Raw genomic sequence first — 22,328 nt, forward strand, 5'->3', positions numbered from 1 at the left:
CTGACATCTGAATTCAGCATTTGCAGACCATCTGCAGACCAGTAGAGTAAATGAGGACCCTGAGAAACCTCATTTGATGGGGAAGGAAGACAAACTCTCCTCGCAGGGCCTAATTGCTGTAAAATGGCCAGAGCATGAGCCTGCTTCAGAGAGGACAAAAGAGCAGTGATGAGATTCTTAAACTGTTTGCTCTCATGCACCCCTTAGAGAACCTGCTGGAAGCTTTAGTCCCTAGTAGGAGGATGTCTGTCACCTGTACTGGCCCAGCATCCCTGCACTCTGATTTTCCTTTGGTAAACAACCCCCTTTCCTAACACCACCCCTGGATGCATCCTTAGCAGGAATGTTAATCCATAGTGCCTGCCCTTCCCCAACCAAAGAGTGGGTCTAGAACCTAAACCAAGTCAGTGAGATTTAATCCCTGACCTTGGCAAAAGTTATTGGGAAAGAGGCCCTTTCTCGCTGCTCTGTTGCTTAGCTATGAAGATGTAAGTCTCGTGTCGCCAGAGAAATCCTGCCTGAGAATGAAGCAGGTTTCCTGGAAATCTAGACTGAACCCCTGGATCCAGACATGCCTGAAGCCAGCCTTACTGACTCAGTTACACGAGCCAATACTTTCTATTTTGTGTTTCAGTCAGTGCCAGCTGGGTTTCTGCCACTTCCATTGGAAGAGTTCTGGTTATTCACCTCGGCCTCCGAAGAAAACAAATTAACTCATTCAAGCAGTATTTATTGAATATCCATGCTCAGCCCTGTGCTGGGCAATACTGGGGATATTAAAGTACCCATAACAGAACTTGTCCCTCCCCTCATGGCAGTCCCAGTCTACCAGAGCTTAAATAGACAATCACAAACTATTCAGTGATGATGACGACATCCAGCATGAAGGAGGAACTCAGGGAGCTACAAGAGAGGCATCCGCGAATGGGGTGGTAAGATCAGGGAAGGGCCCACCCCCCCTCCCAGGACAGGACTTTAAGTTGACACTGAAAGATGGGCCAGGAATCAGCCAAGTGAGATGGGGTTAAGGTCTAAGGGTCCGTGCACACATGTCCAGGGGTTTCAGGGCACCCCGACTCCCAGCAGGGCTCAGAAACCTGGTAAGACATCTTTGGAGTGGAGAGAGGGAAGGGTGGAGGAGGTGGGAAAGGGAGAGGTGAGGCGGGCATCTCAGCGGGAGGGAGCAGGAGGAGGAGCCGGGTGTGCACGAGGACTTCCCTTCTTGTTCCTCACAACGTGGTGTAGAAATACATGGCCATCAGCATCACAGGAAGCTGGAGAGCAGGAGTCAGGTGAGGGGCGCCCCAGCCTCACAGCCGCATCCCACCCAGCCCATAGACTCCCGCCTCTCACCGTCCACATCAGGATGGCAAACCCAAACCATGAGATGCCCCACGTGTAGCTGTCGATGGCGTGGCCAATGTGTTCGAAGCAGCCCTGGGCAGAGGGAACACGGGGGTCTGAGAAAATGCCTGGGGAGGCTGGCTGCTGAAAGCAAGAGTCACTGGGCGCCCTTGGGAAAGTCACTTCCTGCCTCGAGCCTTGGTTTTCTTACCTGTGGGACCACGAGGAAGTGGGTGTCTCACCCTGGGGATCCCAGCAGTGTCTCCCTCCCAGGGTGGTTTCAGGGAGCCAGGGAGGTGATGTTAACCCAGGCCCTGCACGAGCAGGTGCTGCCCCGATGGTGCCTATGACAGTCTGAGGGTGATTTTGTTTTGGGCTGGCTTCCCATGCTGCCCCCAAGTTCCAAGGGTTTGAAATACGCCTTTAGGATCAGTCCAGTTCTGACACCTCCTCATTTGGAGGTAAGGCTGAGTGGGCCCAGAGCCCCACACCTGTCGCCTTCATGTAGACCCCTGCTTGGCGCAACTTGGAAGCAGCCAAGAGCAAAGATTCAGGGTGTGTGCCCTGGACTCAGGCAGGACGGAGCTGGGGGCCAGCTCTGCCGCTTGCTGGCTATGGGGCCTAGCTATGATTCTGAGCCTCTGAGCCTCAGTTTTGCTATCTGTGAAATGGCGATCTTTGACAGCACTGCCCTCCGAAAGCAGTCGTGGTGATCCTGTGAGATGACGCATGGAAGCACTCTGCAGAGAGCCAGGGCTCAAGGAAGGGCTGTCCGACTCTGGTGGCCGTGATGGTTTGCATGCAGGCTCCCCTCTGTGTGACACCTGATCTAAGGCATGACGGTGAAGGGCCCCCAGGCAGCCAAGGGGACCCGGTTCTCCTCCTCTGGTTTCTCTCTCTGCCTCTGCACTCCCTTTGCAGGAATTAAAGCACCTGGTTGGGGCCTGACTGCCTGAAATCACATCCCAACTCCATCCGTCACTAGTGAGGTTCATCATCTGTAAAATGAGATAATTATAACCTTTACCTCATAAGGCTGTGGTGAGAATTAAATAAGGCAAAAACTTAAAGCACCTACAAGGAGGCCTGGTACAAAGTAAAAGCTCAATAAATGTTGGTTGTTATTGGTGTTGTGCTGCTGGTACTATTACTGTTGCTCTTATCCCCAGACAAGCTGAGAAGTTTCAGGCGCTGCCAGGTCTGGATCAGATCAAACCGGAACCGGGGTTCATCCCGCTGACTTGCAGAGGGAGGGAGGGACAGATGGAGAGTTGAGAGAGTCAGAGGGAGGGGAGAGAAGGAGAAAGCCAGATGGGAGGGAGGAGCAGACAGACAGACAGTGGGAGGGAGAAAAAGATAGAAGAACCAGAGAGGGCCAGATAGACCAACAGACGCAGCAGCGGGGAGGAGACACACCTTGGTGAACAGGTAGTCCAAGTGGCCCAGGCGGCAGCCTTCTTCACTGAGGGGGATGAAGTTGCCAGTCCGTCGACAGCACAGCGGGGGCCAGGGGAACACCACCTCTGGGGTGGTGGCCCGGAAGGCTGATGTGAAGTTCACCCAGTCCGTGGGACCTGACGTGCCACAGCACTCTTGCTGGAGAGAGAGGCAGGGGTCAGGAGGACTCTGGCTCAGAGAGGACAGCCGCTCCCCTGAGGTCACACAGCGAGGAAGGATAAGGTTGGCCTGCACTTCCCACATCCTGGGCCTCCTCGAAGAGGGGCAGCAGTGTCTGTGCGTGAGCAAAGGAGCAGAAGATACTTGTCCCAGCACCCCGAGGCTGATGGGGGATTTGGCTCAAACCCACACTCATGATTTATTTTAAAATTGTTTTGAAAAACAAATTCATTGGAAAAAAAAATTTTGTTTTAATTAGCTGTCAACAAAACCTGAGGTAAGTGACACCAAAAGGCAGATTTCTGGCTTCACCTGACCCCCGTGGGTGTTTAATTTGTGACTCTCAAATGATGAAAACATAGGCTCCTTCAAACCTGGGTCCCAGTCCTGGCTAGCTGCATGACGAACCGAATGGGGACCTCAATTTCCCTTGGGTCCTCAATATTCTCCTCTTGTGCTGCCGTATCATGTTGAGTTTAATTAAGAATGTGGCTTCTGGAACCTAACAGCCTGGGTTTGAGTCCTTTTGGTTCTGTGACCTACCAGCTGTGTGACCTCGTGCAAACCCTCAGCTTCCTGCCTTGGTTTCCTCACCGCTAAAGAGCTGATCTTCTTTATGGACTGGTTGTGAGGATTAAATAAGCTTGAAAGTGCTTTGAACGGGGCTAAACAAAACATAGTGCTCTTAAGTGTTTGTTGTTGTTATTTTTTTAATTGAACAATTCTTTTTTTTTTTTGGCCTCTGCCTCGCCGCTATGCAGATCTTAGTTTCCCAGCTAGGGATCAAACCCGAGTCCCCTGTGGTGGAAGCACGGAGTCCTAACCACTGGACCACCATCTGTTATTATTATTACTATTGTTACTATTAAGACAGCAGGTGTGGACTTCCCTGGTGGCGCAGTGGTTAAGAATCCGCCTGCCAGTGCAGGGGACACGGGTTTGAGCCCTGGTCCGGGAAGATCCCACATGCCGCGGAGCAACTAAGCCCGTGCGCCACAACTACTGAGCCTGCGCTCTAGAGCCCGTGAGCCACAACTACTGAGCCTGCGTGCCATAACTACTGAAGTCCGTGTGCCTAGAGCCCATGCTCCTCAACAAGAGAAGCCATGGCAATGAGATGGCTGCACACCGCAACGAAGAGTAGCCCCTGCTCGCTGCAACTAGAGAAAGCCTGAGTGCAGCAGCGAAGACCCAATGCTGCCAAAAAAAAAAAAAAAAAAAAAGACAGCATGTGCAATGGTTAAGAGCAGGGGCTCTGGATCTAGGTTTGGATCCCAGCTCTGCCCCTTACCAAGCATATGACCCTGGGCAAGTGACTTTCCCTCTTTTGGGCCTGTTTTCATCCCGAAAATCGCAAGGACCAGAGCCCCTCCCTCATAAGAACCACATGAGTGGATATCATCTACCAATGGGCATAATGGGAGCCCTAATGGGGGCCATAATGGGAGACCTGGTCAGAGCCTCAGCTCTTCCAGCCCTCCCCACCCATCCTGCCTACCCTCGCCCACCTCAATCATGATGCGATCCCAGAGGCGGGTGAGTTCCCGGCCCTGGTCCGAGTCTGCACTGTAGAAGGTCAGCATCTGCTTGGTGATCAGGGATGGGTTGGACACCATCTGCAGTGGGCCGGGAAGAACAGGGTCCAGCGGGGCTGGGTGGGGAGAGAGATCGACCTCCACTGCCGGCCCAAGACCCTCACCAAACTGTCCCTGGAAGTCATGCCCCTCCCCTGTCCTCCCCCCGACTCACGTAGTCTCGGTGGGTGTAGGACGTGATGCAGGAGGCGCACTCAAAGATGTAGACGGTGAGCATGAGCGCCAGGTACTGAGGAGAGACGGAGGGAGGGTCGCAGGGACAGCCCTGTCAGGGCCAAGCCTGTGAAGTCTCACCCCTCAAGGGATGGATCCATGAGAGAAATGCAATTTTTTTTTTTTTTTTGGCCGTGCCCCGACCAGGGATGGAACCCAGTTCTGGTGGCGAAAGCACTGAGTCCTAACCACTGGACCGCCAGGGAATTCCCAGAAACACAATCTTTTAAAAAGTATAGGACATGGATAAAGAAGATGTGGCACATATATACAATGGAATATTACTCAGCCATAAAAAGGAACGAAATTGAGTTATTTGGAGTGAGGTAGATGGACCTAGAGACTGTCATACAGAGTGAAGTAAGTCAGAAAGAGAAAAACAAATACCATATGCTAACACATATATATGGAATCTAAAAAAAAAAAAAAGGTCATGAAGAACCTAGGGGCAAGATGGGAATAAAGATGCAGACCTACTAGAGAATGGACTTGAGGATACGGGAAGGGGGAAGGGTAAGCTGGGACAAAGTGAGAGAGTGGCATGGACATATACACACTACCAAACGTAAAATAGCTAGCTAGTGGGAAGCAGCCGCATAGCACAGGGAGACCAGCTCAGTGCTTTGTGACCACCTAGAGGGGTGGGATAGGGAGGGTGGGAGGGAGACGAAAGAGGGAGGGGATATGGGGATATATGTATATGTATAGCTGATTCACTTTGTTATAAAGCAGAAACTAACACACCATTGTAAAGCAATTATACGCCAATAAAGATGTTAAAAAAAAAAAAGTATAGGACAATGTGGATGGAAACATCTACGTGGGGGATATACAGGTGTTCACCTTGCAAGTCTTTACCTTTTCTGTATGTTTGAAATTTTTTAAAATAAAACGTTACAGGACAATGCAATCAACAAAAATATGTAAGGTATTCCCTTAACTGTTAACTGTTGGCTTGGATGCAGTAAAATGAATGCCTACTGTAGAAAAGAAAAAAATAAAGACATTCCCGAGACAACCAAGGACATCTGAACACAGATTGGGTATTGGAAGACAGATAGGAAGGGACTGGGGTGAATTTTGCACGATGTGCCCGCGGTATGGTGATTGGGGAAAACAAAAAAAACCAAAAAAACCCAAACCTGAAAAACCTCTTTAATTGGTGTTTGATGAAAATTATTTTTCTGATCCTCAGCTGTCCCCTCCCCTCACCCTTAAAGCAACAGGGCGTGGGGTGTGGATGTGCCAGCTCCACTGCCCAGACGAGATGATGTGGCCACACACGCCTGGCTGCTTTAAAACCACATCCTTATCACTCAGAGAATTGTGCACGCAAGTATTTACAGGGAAGTGACTTGGTGTCTGGAATGTGCTTCAAAATACCCCAGGAAAGAAAAATGTGGGCAGGCAGAGGGTAGGGGTAGAGGGGACGATGTGTGGGTGATATTGTGGAAACCAGGCGATAGGTACACAGGGTGCATCGTGCCGTTCACTCTAGTCTGTTTGAGATTTCCCATAATAATTTAAAAAAAAAAATCCGTGTCTTAGTTAATGACAAACTAATAGGAGAGACAGACACAGACCTTTTTTCTTTTACTAGTTGGGTGAACTTTTAGGACTTTGGTTAAATTGTTCTGCCAGAGAACTAAATGCAGGAAAGAAAGAAAAAAAAAAGAAGAAAAGGAAAGGAAAAGAGCCTTTGCATGGCTCCACGTTACTCATAGAGAAGCCAAAGTCTTTACCAAGGCCTGCAGGTCCACCTGATAGGCCCACCTCCGCTCTCGCCCCTCTTTCCCCTCAAGGCCAGCAAACCTCCCCCCGCTGCTGTTCTCCTCCCCTGTCCGCCCTCAGTTCCTCTCACTCACTCACTCACCCCCACTTGGCTCCAGCCACACTGGACTCCTGTCCCCTCTGGCTTCAGAGCCTTTGCTCTTGCTGTTCCCTCCACCTGGAATGCTCTTTCTGCAGATACTCAAGCGGCTCACTCCCTTACCAACCCCCAGGCCCCCCCGCCCCAGCCTCCGCCCCGGGGCTTCACTTTCGCTGCCTGCAAGATCTTCCCTTTCCCATCCCCAGCTCCAGCTCTCCCTTGCCTGGTCCCTGTCTCCCCCATGAGAGTATCCTCCCCCACGGCAAGGGCTTTTATGGTTTGCTCACAAAATAGCCTAGTGCCTAGCGCAGGGTTTGGCACATGGTTCTTGCTGTATAAACATTTGTGGATTGGATAAGTAGCTGCTCCTGGGAATCCAAAAAGCCCTCAGCTGGGGAAAACCCAGTGTTGGCTCTGTGTCAGTGGGGCCAGGATTGGAATCCCTGGCCTCCCTATCATCTGGGCTGTGGGCCTCTTTGAATCTCAGTTTCCTCATCTGGTAAATGGGTAGAGAAGCACTAACTTCAGACGGATTCTGGGAGGATTGAAGGAGCTCATTTTCTAAACTGCTTAGCCTAGTGTCAGAACATGAGAGGTACTTGGGGAGTGTGGGTTATTGCTGTGGGCAGAGATTAGGAGCCTAGGCTCAAGCACTGAAGTGCTCAGGTTTAAATCCTGGCTCTGTCACTCACTTGCTGTGCCACCCTGGTTAAGTGGATTCACTTCTCTGAGCCTCAGTTTCAACTCTGTCAAATGGGCCATGAAGATGATGATGATGATGAAGATGATGATGGTACCTCACGGTGGGTTGTGAGGAACAAATGAACTAATCTATGTAAAGCATGTAGAATGTAGTGAGCGCTCATTAAATGGTTGCTGTGCTATTATTATTGTCATTGTTATCAACAGAGCTCCCGAGCACAGACCCTGGAGACCAACCAGCTGAGGTTCAAATGCCAGTCCTGCTACTTAAGAGCCATCCTCCCACGTGGAGCTTTCTTCCCTGCCTCCCCTGTGCCCCAGTTTTCTTTGCAAAATGGGAGTAACAGGTGAGCCTAGGTTATTAGGTTATGGGCAGATTAAATGACCTGATTGCCACGAGGCCCAAGTGTGGTGCCACGCGGAACACACACTAGTGGCTGCGGTGTGGTTGTTATTACGACTCTGTGAGGGTGACCTTTGTGCCCAGCCGTCCCCATCCCTTCCTCCTGGGGCCTCACCGTGAGCATCATGGACCGGCGGCGGCAGAGCGCTGCGCCCACACCAAAGCTGGCCACCACGAAGAAGGAGAAGCCGCAGAAGATGGCGATCCAGGCACCGGCGAAGACGTCATCCTTGCCCGAGACGCCCATCAGTGGGTACACGCGGTACTGGTCGGCGGTCACCCACACCGTTTCAGCAAACAGGGCCAGGCCTGACAGCTGGACAGGGCAGCCGGTTAGCAAGGCCTGCACAGGGGCAGCAGTCCCGGCTGCATGAGTCTCCATGAGAAGGGCCTTCCCCATTCTGAGCCTCTACTGCCCTCTTGGTGAAGTGGGCACGTAGTAAGAGTGGCAAAGATGTCACCTTCCATGAGCAGGGATGAAGGTGGGCAGGAGGCCATGAGGGAAGGGAGGACCCAGCCAGATCCCTGCCCCCACCCACACCCCAGCTGCCAGTGGCTTCAAGGATACAAAGAGATGCTACATGCAAAGCCTGGAGCTCATGACTGGCACTGAGGAGATGCTGGGTTAGCCCGCCGCCCCTGAAGAGTGTTGCTATTCCCTGAGGAGGGGAGTCTGGCCGTGGCCAGAACTATTACAAAAGCATCAAGCCTTTGATCCAGCAATTCCACTTGCAGGAATCAATACTCCAGATACACCTGCCCAGGCAGGAAAATCACACACCCACAAGGTTATTCCCCACAGCACCGTGGGTAAAGGAGCCAGGATGCCACACAACGGAGGGCTGGGCAGTTGTGGAAAAGGGCAGGGAGGCTGTCTGAGGACTCATGTGCACGGAGAATGTGCGCAGGAGGAAATGGGAGGCACGGAGCAGGGTGTGGAATGAGCTACGTTTGGGGCAAGAAAGGGGAGAAAATAGATATATAGGTTCCTATTTGCTTAAAGAAATATTGGAGAAAATAAAAATCTGGTTATCTGTTGGGATGGGGAACAAGGAGAGAGGAAGACTGTTCAGTGGATACCTTTGCCAACAATCAAACTAACTCTCATAGAGTATTTACTGTGTGCGTTGGTCCTTGAAACTGCTTTCTGGGTGATAATCATCGTTGTTACCAGCTCTCCTGCACTACTGCTGTTATGGCCAACACAGATAGCAACCACGTGTGCCAAATTCTGGCCTAAGCACAAATCCAATAATTCATTTTATCCTCTCAGCATTCCTATTTTATCTCCATCTTACAGATGAGAACACTGAGGCCCAGAGAGGTTACATCACTGGCCCCAAGTCCCACAGTAGAAAGTGACAGAGCTGGGATTTGAACCCAGGCTGTCTGGCTCCAGAGCCATGTACAGGTATCACGTAATTAAAAGACATTGTTATTATACATTACTATTGGTCTCCTGTGCACCAATCATGCACCTTATGTCCATAATCATGTTAATGATGATAGCTGGCACTGGTCAAGCACTTTTTTTGAGCTGAGGGCCATACATGGATTAATCCACACAACAATGCCCACGGTGAGGACGTAATTTATAGATGGGGAAACAGGCACAGGGAAGTAAAGTCACTTACTCACGGTCACACAGCTGGGGAGAGGCAGAGCTGGGATTCGAATCGGGGCTGTTCTGACTTGAGAGCCAGGCGACACTGGCCATTAGGTGAGTCCTGGGTCCTCAGCTGTCCCACTCCCAGGCTCAGGACCGCCCCCCTCCTCTTCACCCGCCCACTGGGCTCCCAGCACCAGGGAATGTCTCACCAGAATGATGATGTTTCCCACGACCAGCAGACCCACCACAACTGGAGACCCCTTCTCTGTTGTTGCTGCTGCCGCAGAAGCCATAGTCTTGCCTGGGACACACGAGCCGGGATGAGGCCAGGCAGGGGCCGGGAGAGGACCCACTGCCCCCATTCCACACCCCAGCTGCCAGGGGCTGCTGCCAGCTCTCTGATGGGCCCAAGCCAGTACCAAGTGTGCCCAGCCTCCCACAACCCCGGCAGTGGGCCATTTTACAGAGGAGGAGGGAGTTCCCTGGTGGTCCAGTGGTTAGGACTCCGTGCTCCCACTGCAGGGGACATGCGTTCAATCCCTGGTTGGGGAACCAAGATCCCGCAAGCTGAGTGGCTTGGCCAAATAAAAAAGAGGAAACGTAGCCTTGGGTGGGGCAGTCACTGGCCAGAGCTCAGGGCTGCCCCCCACCCCTAGCCTCAGACCTCCCCAGCTCCCCCGGCCCATCCAGACCCCCAGAGCCCCGTCCTTACCTTCTCTGCCTGAAGCCTCTCTGGCCAGGCCCTCCCACAGTGGCTCCCTATATATGCCCAGGCCCCTCCTTGGGCCAGTTTCCTGGAAGGGGGGAGGGTGTCTGGAGGAGGGGACAAGAGGTCAAGCCAGCAGATCAGAATGGGAGAACAGTTTTATGAGCCCCCTCCCCCAAGTGATTTACAGACCTGAAATTCCAGATTGTGCTAATATCTGGCCACATGAGCAGGGTGACCTGCAGTGGCCTCTGGTTCCCCATCTGTCATGGTGGTGGAAGTGGGCGGGGTGGAGAGGGCGAGTGCACAACCTGATGTCTCTCCTCAGGACTAGGGCCTTCCTGGGAGGAGGGAGAGATCCAGGTCAAACCCACAAGTAAGGGGACTTCCCTGGTGGCGCAGTGGTTAAGAATCCACCTGCCAAGGCAGGGGACACGGGTTCGAGTCCTGGTCCGGGAAGATCCCACATGCCGCGGAGCAACTAAGCCCGTAAGCCACAACTACTGAGCCTGTGCTGTAGAGCCCGCAGCCACAACTACTGAGCCCACATGCTGCAACTACTGAAGCCCACACACCTAGAGCTGTGCTCTGCAACAAGAGAAACCACTGCAATGAGAAGCCCGTGCACCGCAAGGAAGAGTAGCCCCCCCGCCCCCGCCGCCCCGCTCGCCAGAACTAGAAGAAAGCCCGGGAGCAGGAACGAAGACCCAAAGCAGCCAAAAATAAATAAATAAATGAATGAACAATTAAAAAAAAACACACCATACAAAAAACCCACACGTGTGTCCGCAAGCCCAGAACTGCATCCTCTACTGGTGGCTCCACCTCTCCAAGGCTGGGAGCCCAAGGGGAGGTCTAGGCAGGGACCCCAGCAGGCAAGGGCGGCTGGATGAGGCAGGGAGGTGGGAGGAGATGAGGCAAGGGGGAGGGATGCTCGGGATGCTGGTGCTTGGTTTCTGCGCTGAGGGGGAGGATGGAAGGAGATGGGTGTGTGACGGGATTTTGAGATGAGTGTTCAGCGAGCAAGCAGGGAGAGGAGTGTGCAAGCAAAAGGGAGGGGCACCCTGAATGGGCTTGGTGGGAGGCCCCCCCCATCACCACAAACGCGCGGACAAAGCAGGGTCACAGCGAGGTGGAGCCGTGGGTGGAAATGTCTTCAGTTTGCAGAATCGGAGAGACCTCGGTTCAAATCCCCGTTCCGCCTACTCCGTGCCACGCGACCTGGCGTGTGCATCTGCCCATCTGCAGAATGGGTACCATCAGACCACTTTCCTGGGCGGCGATGGGAACTGAGGCCGGGGATATCTGCAAAGGGTGTCTTCGGGCCTGGTGTGCAGTGGGCTGCCGCGCCTCACCAGCAGCGCTCCGGAGCGGCCCACGGTCTCTCCGGTGGCGCCCCCTAGTGGCAAAAGGCTGATTCTGCAGGCGAAAAGGGTGACTTGGGCCCGTCCTTCCCCAGAACTTTTCAACCCGGAGAGCTAGGGCATTTGCTTGGTTTTCTCTCTGTGCTTTGGCTTTCCCCAGTGAGAAATGGGCAAACAAATGGAACTTAAAATTCAGTCGTCAAGATACTGGCTTGGTAATAAGACTCATGAAACGTCTTCCGATTAAAATGGATAATTTGATTTTTAGTCAATCCACTATACATTTAAAATAGTTTTTCTCTGTTGATTTACATATATTAAGGACTAATGAGAACATTGAAATAATAATTTATATAACCTGTCAAATACACTTTATAAGTTTTAGCTAAAGTAACTTGCAAAATAATAGGACCATGCTAATAAATGAAATATTTTTATTTTCAAATAGTTGATAACTATAAGCAATTGAAAGTTATATAAAATGTCTAGTAAAAGCAAAAAGTTTTCATCAATGGAGGCATATGTCACCTGTCATAAAAGGGATTCATTTTGTTCTGAAACAAGAACCCAGTGTGTTTTGATGTCAAACTTGAATTTTCACTATTCTTTCTTACTGTTATATAAGCTAGTCTTCAAAACAATAAAATTTGAAGTGCTAATTACTCAGATGCTCAGAAGGCTGATGATAAAAATCACAACGCCGAGATCTCCTAAAGATAACATACGCCTATGCTGTGATCCGGCCATTTGTCCCTGGAAATTCCCCCACTTCCGTCTACCAAAGGCTGTGAGTGTATTCATAGCAGCCCCACATTGGAAACCACCCAAGTGTCCCTTAACAGGAGGATGGATAAGTCCATGATGGTACATGCATATAATGGATACTATTCAGCAACAAAAGGGAACGAACTATGGATACACGCAACCACAGGGATGAATCTCAAAAGCATTACGCTAAATGAAAAAAGCCACTCAAAAGACTACCACTGTATGATGCTAGATAGGAAGTTCTAGAACAGGCAATACCAATCTAGAATGATAAAAGTCAGGGAGTGGTTACCCTTGGGAGCATGTGACTGGGAGGGGGGACAGCAAGGGGGCTTCTCTTTCTTGATTTGGACGCTAGTTACACAGGGGTATTCAGATTGTGAAAATTCATCAAGCGGTACCCTCACGATAAGTGCACTTTTCTGTATTTTTTTTTATTCCAATGCCTTATTCTAAAGAGGGTAGATCCTTTCAAAAGAAACATATTCGATGTGTTAAAAGTGGTGTTTTCGAAAGAGGGCACATGAGGTAATTTTAGGCATTCCATGGACATGAAATGAAATGGCATGAAATGATACAAAATTCGTATGATGAGAAGGTGAGCCATTTCTAACCAGTCCTTCAGACGGTGCCATGGAGAGAGGCTCAGTAATTTGATGCTACTGTGTCCTAAATACCTCTCCTTTCTTGCTTAGAGCAGGTTTCAACAGGCCTCAGTGTCTCACTAGAATTTAATAGTAACATATTTTCATTGTATTTATTTTTAAGATGTTTTGTTTTCCATGGGCAGTGGTGAAAGGAAAGTTTTCTCAAACTTTTTTATTATAAAATATTTCAACTATACAAGAAAACGTAGGGATAATGTAACCTACACCTACATCCTTACATCCCAGCTTTGTCAAATCTAAGTATTTTCTGTATTCACTGCAGATTGTTTTTTTCAGGTGCATACATTGCAGATGGCATATGAAGCCACGTGATCCCGCCCCAGAGACAACTTCACTACTAAATTTGGGACTCAGACTTCCCTGGCGGTGCAGTGGTTAAGAATCCTCCTGCCAATGCAGGGGACATGGGTTTGATCCCTGGTCTGGGAAGATCCCACATGCCACGGAGCAACTAAGCCCGTGCACCACAACTACTGAGCCTGCGCTCTAGAGCCCGTGAGCCACAACTACTGAAGCCCGCGCGCCCTAGAGCCTGTGCTCTGCAACAAGAGAAGCCACCACAACGAGAAGGCCGTGCATCGCAACAAAGAGTAGCCCCTGCTCGCTGCAACTAGAGAAAGCACGCGCACAGCAACGAAGACCCAACGCAGACAAAAATAAATAAATAAATAATAAATAAATAAATAAATAAATAAATAAATCTGGGACTCCTCCTCCTCCACACCCTTCCCTTGTCTTCCTTTTCAGATCACAGGTGTCCTGGATTGCGTTAATCCCACACCCTCAGTTTATAGTTCATTATCCCCCACAAGATACTTCTTGATTTAAAAAATTTTTTTAAGTGAATGGTGTTTTTTTAAAAAATTAATTTATTTTATTTTTGGCTGCATTGGGTGTTTGTTGCTGTGCGTGGGCTTTTCTCTAGTTGCGGCGAGGGGGGCTACTCTTCATTGCGGTGCGCGGGCTTCTCATTGCAGCAGCTTCTCTTGCTGCGGAGCACGGGCTCTAGGCGCGCGGGCTTCAGTAGTTGTGGCGCGCGGGATTAGTTGCTCCGCGGCACGTGGAGTCTACCCGGAGCAGGTCTCGAACCCGTGTCCCCTGCATTGGCAGGCGGATTCTTAACCACTGCGCCACCAGGGAAGCCCTCTTGATTTAAATTTAATGTATTTCCTCATATCTCCATATCCTAGTCTCTTTCGGTGCCCCCTCCCCCCACTGGCAAACATTCTAATATTCTCATATATATCTTTTTTTGTTGAGTGGGTTCTTGTAAAATGGATACCAGTGTTTCCTGCTCATGTCTTTTCTAATTGACATACCCGTGATTGTGTTAAATAGCTCATCCTATTCTTACTTTTCTTGCTGAGCACTACACGTTTATTAAGGTCCATCCATGTGACTCCGGGCACATTGAGCCCATGGCTTCTGACAGTTGCTTGGGGCCCCTCTGGTGTGCATCCTCCAGTTTACTGTCTCCTCCCCAGAGAGGGCAGTCAGGCTACTTCCAACTCCCTCACCACACCACTCCCACTGGTAATAATGCTGCAATGAACCCCCTCATGCTTGGCCCGGTAGAGACTTGTGTCTCTTTCTTAGGGAGCAGAATTGCTGGGTCCTGGGTATGTATGTGGCAGTTTGCTTTCCACAAAGGCCGTCCCCTTCCACACTCCAACCAACAGTTCATGAGGGTTCTTGTATCATTTCCTCAGCACCCACCCTTGATATTACTCAGCTTTCTAGTTTTTGACAAAGAGTAATTCAGTGTAAAGTGGTACCTGCCATTATTTCAATTCTCGCTTGTTTTATTACTGATGATTTTGAGCATCTTTTCATATGTTTGTTAGCATTTTGGGTTTCTACTCCTATGCACGCTTTCATATTTTTAATATATATGCATATATTCATTGACAATGTATAGAATAGTTTTAGATTTTTTGGTAAACTTTACATAAATTGTATCTTATGGTACATGCAGTTGAGTTTTTCCACCTCAACATTATGCTTTTGAGATTTATCCATCACATATGTGGCTCTACTTCATCCAGTTTTTTGCAGGAATACGTCATAGGTTGTTTCCTTTCCAAATGAATTCATTTGATCAAAGAGATATAGAAAAATGCCATCAATGGCAGCTCAGAGGTATGCAGACTTAGCAACGCTCTGAAACCTGAAGTTTGGGTGCCAAGGTAATAAAGAAAGGCTGAAATCTCAGGTGCTCCTTTGGGTCAGCTGAGCAAGGGAGGGCCTGAAATTCATGGGTAGGGGTGTGAGAGGTGGACATCACGCCCAAGAAAGGGAAGCCTCAGAGCTGGGTGGGGCCGGTGTGAAGTGTGGCTGGAGGAGAAGAGAGGAAGGGAGGGAGAGGGAGAGAGAGAAGTCAGGGGAGACTAGGACGTGGTGTGAGGTGGTGAAGCAAGGAGGAAAGCACTAGGGTGGGACAGTCAAAAAGCCTTCTTATTTCTGTCTCAGATTTATTGAGCACCAAGTATGTGATCAGGCCTGAACTAAGCATTAAGGGTCTGATGCACATACTGAATTTTTCTCATGCCCAGCCCTGTGGGGCACGATGCTGGGAACACAGTGGCGATCAGGCTGGCTCTGTCCCTGTCCTCACAAGCTCACGGAAGAATGGGGGGGACAGACACTCACCAGAGAGTGACAGCTCAGCATGGTCAGGGGGATGCTGAAGTGACCAAGGCATTGAGGGAGGAAGCGCAGGCCGAAGGGTCAGGGCCACCATGGGGAAAACAAAGGGGAATGTGCGAGCCCAGAGGAAGTGCCTGAGCCAGCCCAGGGCGTAGAGGAAGGCTTCCTGGAGGAAGGGACGTTGGAGGAGGAGACTGAGGCTGGCAGGTAAATAAAAGGCAGGAAAGAACGTTCCTGACAGAGGGAGCATGACATATACATACAAGGGAATATTGTTCACCCTTAGAGAAGTAGACGACAACATGGATGAACCTGGAGGACATGGTGCTACGTGAAATAAGCCAGCCACAGAAGAACAAACAGTGCATAATTCCACTTATAAGAGGTAACAAAAATAGTCAAACTCATTAAAGCAGAGAGTAGAATGGTGGTTGCCAGGGGCTGGGAGGGGAGGAAAATGGGGGAATTACTAATCAATGGGTATAAAGTTTCACTTATGTAAGATCAATAAATTCTAAAGGTCTGCTGTACAACATTGTGCTTACAGTTAACCATACTATACTGTACACTTAAAAATCTGTTAAGGGGGGGCTTCCCTGGTGGTGCAGTAGTTAAGAATCTGCCTGCCAATGCAGGGGACACGGGTTCAAGTCCTGGTCCAGGAAGATCCCACATGCTGCAGAGCAACTAAGCCCGTGAGCCACAATGACTGAGCCTGCGCTCTAGAGCCTGCGAGCCACAACTACTGAGCCCGCGTGCCACAACTACTGAAGCTCGTGTGCCTAGAGCCCATGCTCCACAACAAGAGAAGCCACCGCAATGAGAAGCCCGCACACTGCAACGAAGAGTAGCCCCCTCTCGCCGCAACTAGAGAAAGCCCGTGCGCAGCAACAAAGACCTAATGCAGCCTAAATAAATAAATAAATAAATAAAATTTATTTAAAAAATAAATAAATAAAAAATCTGTTAAGGGAATTCTCTGGTGGTCCAGTGGTTAGGACTCTGCGCTTTCACTGCGGAGGGCCTGGGTTCAATCCCTGGTTGGGTCACTAAGATTCCGTAAGCCGTGTGGCGCAGCTAAAAAAAAAAAAAACTGTTAAGAGAGTAGATCTCATGTTAAGTGTCCTTAACACACACACACACACACACACACACACCACACACACACACACACACAAAGACAATGAGAAGGAAAAGTTCCTTGATGTGTCCACAGCCCAGAAAGGAGACCAATGTACCAGGAGCAAATCATATCTAGAGAGCATTTTCAACACACAGGGCACTGTTCTAAACACTTCACATGTAGTATCAGGCACTGTTCTAGGCACTTTACACGTAGCATCCCATTTAATCTGCACAACAGCCCAATGAGGAAAGTGTCATTAACTTCATTTTACAGATGGGGGAACCGTGACACAGAGGTCAAGTAATTTGCCCAAGGCCTCAGACCTAGTAAGTGGTAGAGCCTGAATTTGAACTGAGACAGTCTGGCTCTAGTGCCTACCCCCTTAACCACTACACTACACCATAAGGCCTCTCTGGGTGACATTGACTCTGCTGGAGTATTTTCCTTTTTTTTAAGCCAAGAAAACATATTCAGGGAATACCCCGGCAGTCCAGTGGTTAGGACTCCTTGCTTTCACTGCCAAAGGCCTGGGTTCGATCCCTGGTCGGGAAACTAAGATCCCACAAGCCACATGGTGTGGTCAAAAAAAAAAAAAAAAAAAAAAAAGAAAAGAAAAGAAAAAGAAAAAAGAAGAAAACATATTCATGCATTACTTGTACAATTTGAAAAAGTTCAAGAATATCAGATTGAGGGCTTCCCTGGTGGCGCAGTGGTTGAGAATCTGCCTGCCAATGCAGGGGACACGGGTTCGAGCCCTGGTCTGGGAAGATCCCACATGCCGCGGAGCAACTAGGCCTGTGAGCCACAATTACTGAGCCTGCACGTCTGGAGCCTGGGCCCCGCAACAAGAGAGGCTGCGACAGTGAAAGGCCCGCGCACCGCGATGAAGAGTGGCCCCCGCTTGCCGCAACTAGAGAAAGCCCTCACACAGAAACGAAGACCCAACACAGCCAAAGATAAATAAATAAATTAAAAAAAAGAATATCAGATTGACAAGGAATGATTTCCAAATACTATTATTAATGGAGAAAAGCAAGGTTCAGAACAACAGGAACAGCAGGCTACTATGGTGGGTAGGCAGATAGGAGGGAGGATCTGCTTGCAAATGTATAAACTATCTTTGGAAGGACACATAAGAAACCAGTGATGGCAGTCACCTCGTTGTGGCTAGAGAAGGTGGGGAAATGACTGATTTTTCCTGGATATTTTTGTACCTTTGTAAAAGTTGAGAGAGTGATGTTATCAGAATGGTGAAATAGGAGTTTTTCTACCATCGTCCCCCAAAAGTGATTTTGAAAATCACTCACAGATGAGAAGTCTGGGTATCCAGCAGAGAAGTTCCAGCACACTGCTGGGGGGAAAAAAAAATCCAAGATTCGATGCACTGAAGAGGAATACTGAGTTTTGCATAACTGGGGGGGGTGGGGGTGGAGCAGGGAGTGGCAGGGAGAATAGCATCCAGGGCTCTCAGAAATCATCAAAGGGACTCGGATCCTAGTAACCACATCACAGACAGTAGGAAGACTGCACATGAGCCACTGGGGATGCCTCGCCTGTGGTTCCCCCACAGCTGGCCCACAGCGCCTCCAGTGCTCTGCGTGCCTCATCCACACACATTCCCACCTCATGACCAGCTCCCTGTGCACACCCTTGAGGGCTGTGAGAGTGAGCCTCTGCAGATGGCTACTGAGCGCATGCAGAAAGTCAGCCAACTCTGGGGGATTAGGAGAAAGCACATAAACTTGGGCATTCAGCACAGCCCTAGGGAAAGCAAACAGGAGGTTGTCAGCATTCAGTCTGGCTTTGCAGGATTGATAGAAGGCATACAGTCTTAAGAATTCCCCCTCAAGAGGGAACAAGAAATGATGGAGCAGGTGTATCCATAGAAAAGTCCTGAGAAAGCCTCAGAATCCCTACCAGGGCTGATGGAAGGTATTTGTCCTCTGAAGCCAGTCAGTAAGACTGAAGGAGGTGATCAATTCTTCAAAAGCAAAGGAAGCAATGCAAGACTTCAAGGAATGTGAAAAATCAAGGAAACATGACATCACCAAAGGAACACAATAATTTTCCAGTAACCAACCCCAGTGAAATGGAGATCTGTGGTTTTCCTGATATGGAATTTTAAATAATTGTTTTAGGGAAGCTTTTCTTGAGCTACAAGAAAAGACAATGCACTGAAATCAAGAAAACAATACAGAAAATGAGAAGTTTAACAGAGACATAGAAATTATAAAGGAGAACCAAACAGAAGTTCTGGAGCTGAAGAATACAATGAATAAACTGAAAAATGGAGTAGAAAGCATCAACATAGCTTTGATCAAGTAGAAGAAAGAATCTGTGAAGTAGAAGAAAGTTCAATTGAAATTTCCAGACAGAAGAGAACGAAGAAAAAAGAATGAAAACGAGTGAAGAAAGCCTGTGTGAACTATCGGATACCATTGAGAAATAAATTATGCATTATTGGAGTCCCAGAAGGAGAAGGGACGGAGAAAGGGGGAGAAAGCTTATTAAAAGAAAAAATGGCTGAGAACTTCGCAAATCTGGAGAGCAATTTGGACATTCAAATTCATTAATCTCATAAGCTTCCCCCCAATTTTTAAAAAATATTTTATTCCAGTATAGTTTATTTTTTTAATCTTTTTGGCTGCGTTGGGTCTTCGTTGCTGTGCTCGGCTTTCTCTAGTTGCGGCGAGCGGGGGCTACTCTTCATTGCGGTGTGCGGGCTTTGCATTGCGGTGTCTTCTCTTGTTGCAGAGCACAGGCTCTAGGCGCGCGGGCTTCAGTAGTTGTGGTGCACAGGCTTAGTTGCTCCGCGGCATGTGGGATTTTCCAGGACCAGGGATCGAACCCGTGTCCCCTGCATTGGCAGGTGGATTCTTAATCACTGCGCCACCAGGGACGTCCCTCCCCCAAAATTTCAACTAAAAAAAACACACACACGCACAAAAAAAGTCTCCAAGACACATTACAATAAAACTGTCTAAAATGGAAAACAAAGGCAGGATGTTAAAAGCAGTAAGAAAAAATTATCCTTACCTACAAAGAAACTCTCATAAGGCTATCAGTGGATTTCTCAGCAGAAACCTTACAGGCCAGGGGAGAGTAAGATAATATATTCAAAGTGCTGAAAGATAAAACTGCCAACCAAGAATACTTACCTGGAAAAGTTGTCCTTTAGAAATGAAGGAGAGATAAAGACTTTTCAAACAAACAAAAGGTGAGGGAATTTATCATCACTAGAACTGCCTTACAAGAAATGCTGAAAGGAGTTCTACAAGCTGAAATGAAAGGATGCTAACTAGTAACATAAAAAGATGAAAATATAAAACACACTGGTAAAAGTAAGTATATAGTCAAATTCAAATACTCTAATATTATAATATAGTGGTGTGCTAATCACTTAACTCTAGTATAAAGATTAAAGGACAAAAGTATCAAAATTAACAATAGCTAAAATAATTTGTTAATGGACACACAATATAAAGAGATGTTAATTGTGACATCAAAAATATAAAATGGGGGTGTACAAGGATAGTATTTGTGATTTGAAGTTAGCAACTTTACTGAATTTGTTTATCAGTTCTAACACTTCTTTGGTGGAGTCTTTAGGATTTTCTACATATAAGATCATATCACGTTCAAACAGAGACCATTTTACTTCTTCCTTTCTGATTTGAATGACTTTTTCTTTTTCTTGCATAATTGCTTTGGCTGGGACTTTCAGTACTATGTTAATAGGAGTGGTGAGAGTGAGCACCCTTGTCTTGTTTCTGATCTTAGAGGAAAAGCTTTCAACCTTTCATCATTCAGTATGACGGTAACTATGGGCTTGCCATATATGGCCTTTATTATGTTGAGGTATGTTCTTTCTATGTGGGGTTATGCTGAGTTGAACACGATGAGGGTATACTATATCCAAATTCATATCATCACATGGATTTATTGTACTAGATTTCTCCTATTAAATCCCTTTCTACTTAATATGCCTTGAAAGGTTTCTGTTTTCTGCACTGAACCCTCTCCTATACAGATACACTAAAGGGAAACACAGCCACATGGCCTGGCAGGGGAATAGAAGCCCCAGTTTCCTCACTTGTAAAATAGGGGTCATAATCATACATGGCTTATTGAGTTGCTGGAAGATCTGCGATAAGGCAGGTAAGGTGTCCAGTGGGGTAGCTTCAGAGTAGTTTTACAGCCTGCAGCTATACCCTAAGGAGTGAGGTGGAAAGTCCTGTACTCAACTGAAACACGGGAGCTGGGTGAGAAATGGTGTTGAAGCAGTCTCTGCAAGAGAAGGAGGCGGGTGAGAAAATGCCTCATGGCAGCTCTTTGCAAGACTGCTTATCTCCTTTTGTTTCAGGAGGAATCACCAGGAGTTCTGCTGTGGTTCGGGTCAGACCACAACTAAGTACTGCTTACGTGGCTCATGTGGAGATGTGCAAGGTTGTCGTGGTGGAACCATTCCCCATAGTATCATCTCACAGGTCATCTGCCAGATCTTTCCAGAGGAGACAGCTAGTGGCCCCCACTAATGGGGCAACCTGGCATCAGGTACCTCCTGATGGGAAGCAATAAGGAAGATACACACAGGAAGGATTCTTGCAAAAAATAATCTGCATCTAATCAAGCCTTTAGAGCTAACTTCCAGTTTATAAGAACTACAGATGCTGGAAGAAGCTAAATGACACCATGAGGAAACAATCGGACAGATCCAGAATGGGGAACATTTTACAAGACAGCTGGCCCGGCCTCTTAAAAAATTCCACTCTTACAAGAGTGGGTGGGGCAGGGGTGGGGCTATTCTAGAACTGAAAAACTACTAGACCTAAAGATCAAATGCAGGTGAACCTTGATGGGATCCTGGTATAAAAAATAAACAACAGGACTTCCCTGGTGGCGCAGTGGTTAAGAATCCACCTGCCAATGCAGGGGACATGGGTTTGATCCCTGGTCCAGGAAAATCCCACATGCCACAGAGCAACTAAGCCCGTGCACCACAACTACTGAGCCTGCACTCTAGGGCCCGCGACCCATAACTACTGAAGCCCACGCGCCTAGAGCCCGTGCTCCGCAACAAGAGAAGCCATTGCAATGAGAAGCCCGCGCACCACAATGAAGAGTAGTGCCCGCTCACCGTAACTAGAGAAAGCCTGCGCACAGCAACGAAGACCCAACACAGCCAAAAATAAATAAATAAAAAATAAACTAAATTTTAAAAAAAACAACAGTAAAAAGATTTTGGGGTATGATTTGGGAAATATGAATATGAGATGTTAGGGAATTCATGTTAGTTTTTCTTAGGAGTGACAATCGTATTGAAGAAACATGGCCTTTTTCAAAGATACATGCTTAAGTACTTATGAGTGAAGTTGTCACCATGTTTGGAAAGCACTTTTAAATGATTCAGGAAAAAATTACATGTACACGTATACAAAGTAGATATGACATAATAGTAACAACTGTCAAAACTAGGTGGTGGGTATAAGGGCAATTATTGTACTATTTGTCCACTTTTTCCGTATGCTTGAAAATTTTCATAATAAAATGATGAAAGAGGGAATATATATATATATATATATATATATATATTTTTTTTTTTTTTAAAAATCCCTGTCCTCACAGATATTACATTCTAGTGGTGGGGGGACAATTATCAAGGATGAATAAATAAAATACAGGAATATTAGTGTAAAT

The 22,328-nt window shown here is 48.0% G+C and overlaps 1 protein-coding gene across 2 annotated transcripts; it reads right to left on the reverse strand.

Moving 5' to 3' along the window:
* Positions 1-714: 714 nt before the first annotated feature.
* Positions 715-10,101, reverse strand: UPK1A (uroplakin 1A). Of its 2 annotated transcripts, XM_059904368.1 has the most exons (8): positions 10,066-10,098; positions 9,563-9,654; positions 7,860-8,060; positions 4,711-4,785; positions 4,470-4,577; positions 2,761-2,940; positions 1,354-1,437; positions 715-1,274 (listed from the first exon to the last, which is right to left on the reverse strand). In XM_059904368.1, the coding sequence occupies exons 2-8, from the start codon at positions 9,644-9,646 to the stop codon at positions 1,230-1,232; spliced, it is 777 nt and encodes a 258-aa protein (XP_059760351.1). In that variant the 5' UTR covers positions 9,647-9,654; positions 10,066-10,098; the 3' UTR covers positions 715-1,229. The 2 variants fall into 2 exon arrangements, with proteins under 2 accessions (XP_059760351.1, XP_059760352.1); XM_059904369.1 differs by lacking the exon at positions 4,470-4,577 and having other exon boundaries at positions 10,066-10,101.
* Positions 10,102-22,328: the final 12,227 nt, after the last annotated feature.

The sequence above is a fragment of the Balaenoptera ricei genome, chromosome 19 (assembly GCF_028023285.1).
Source record: "Balaenoptera ricei isolate mBalRic1 chromosome 19, mBalRic1.hap2, whole genome shotgun sequence".
Lineage (NCBI taxonomy): Eukaryota > Metazoa > Chordata > Mammalia > Artiodactyla > Balaenopteridae > Balaenoptera > Balaenoptera ricei.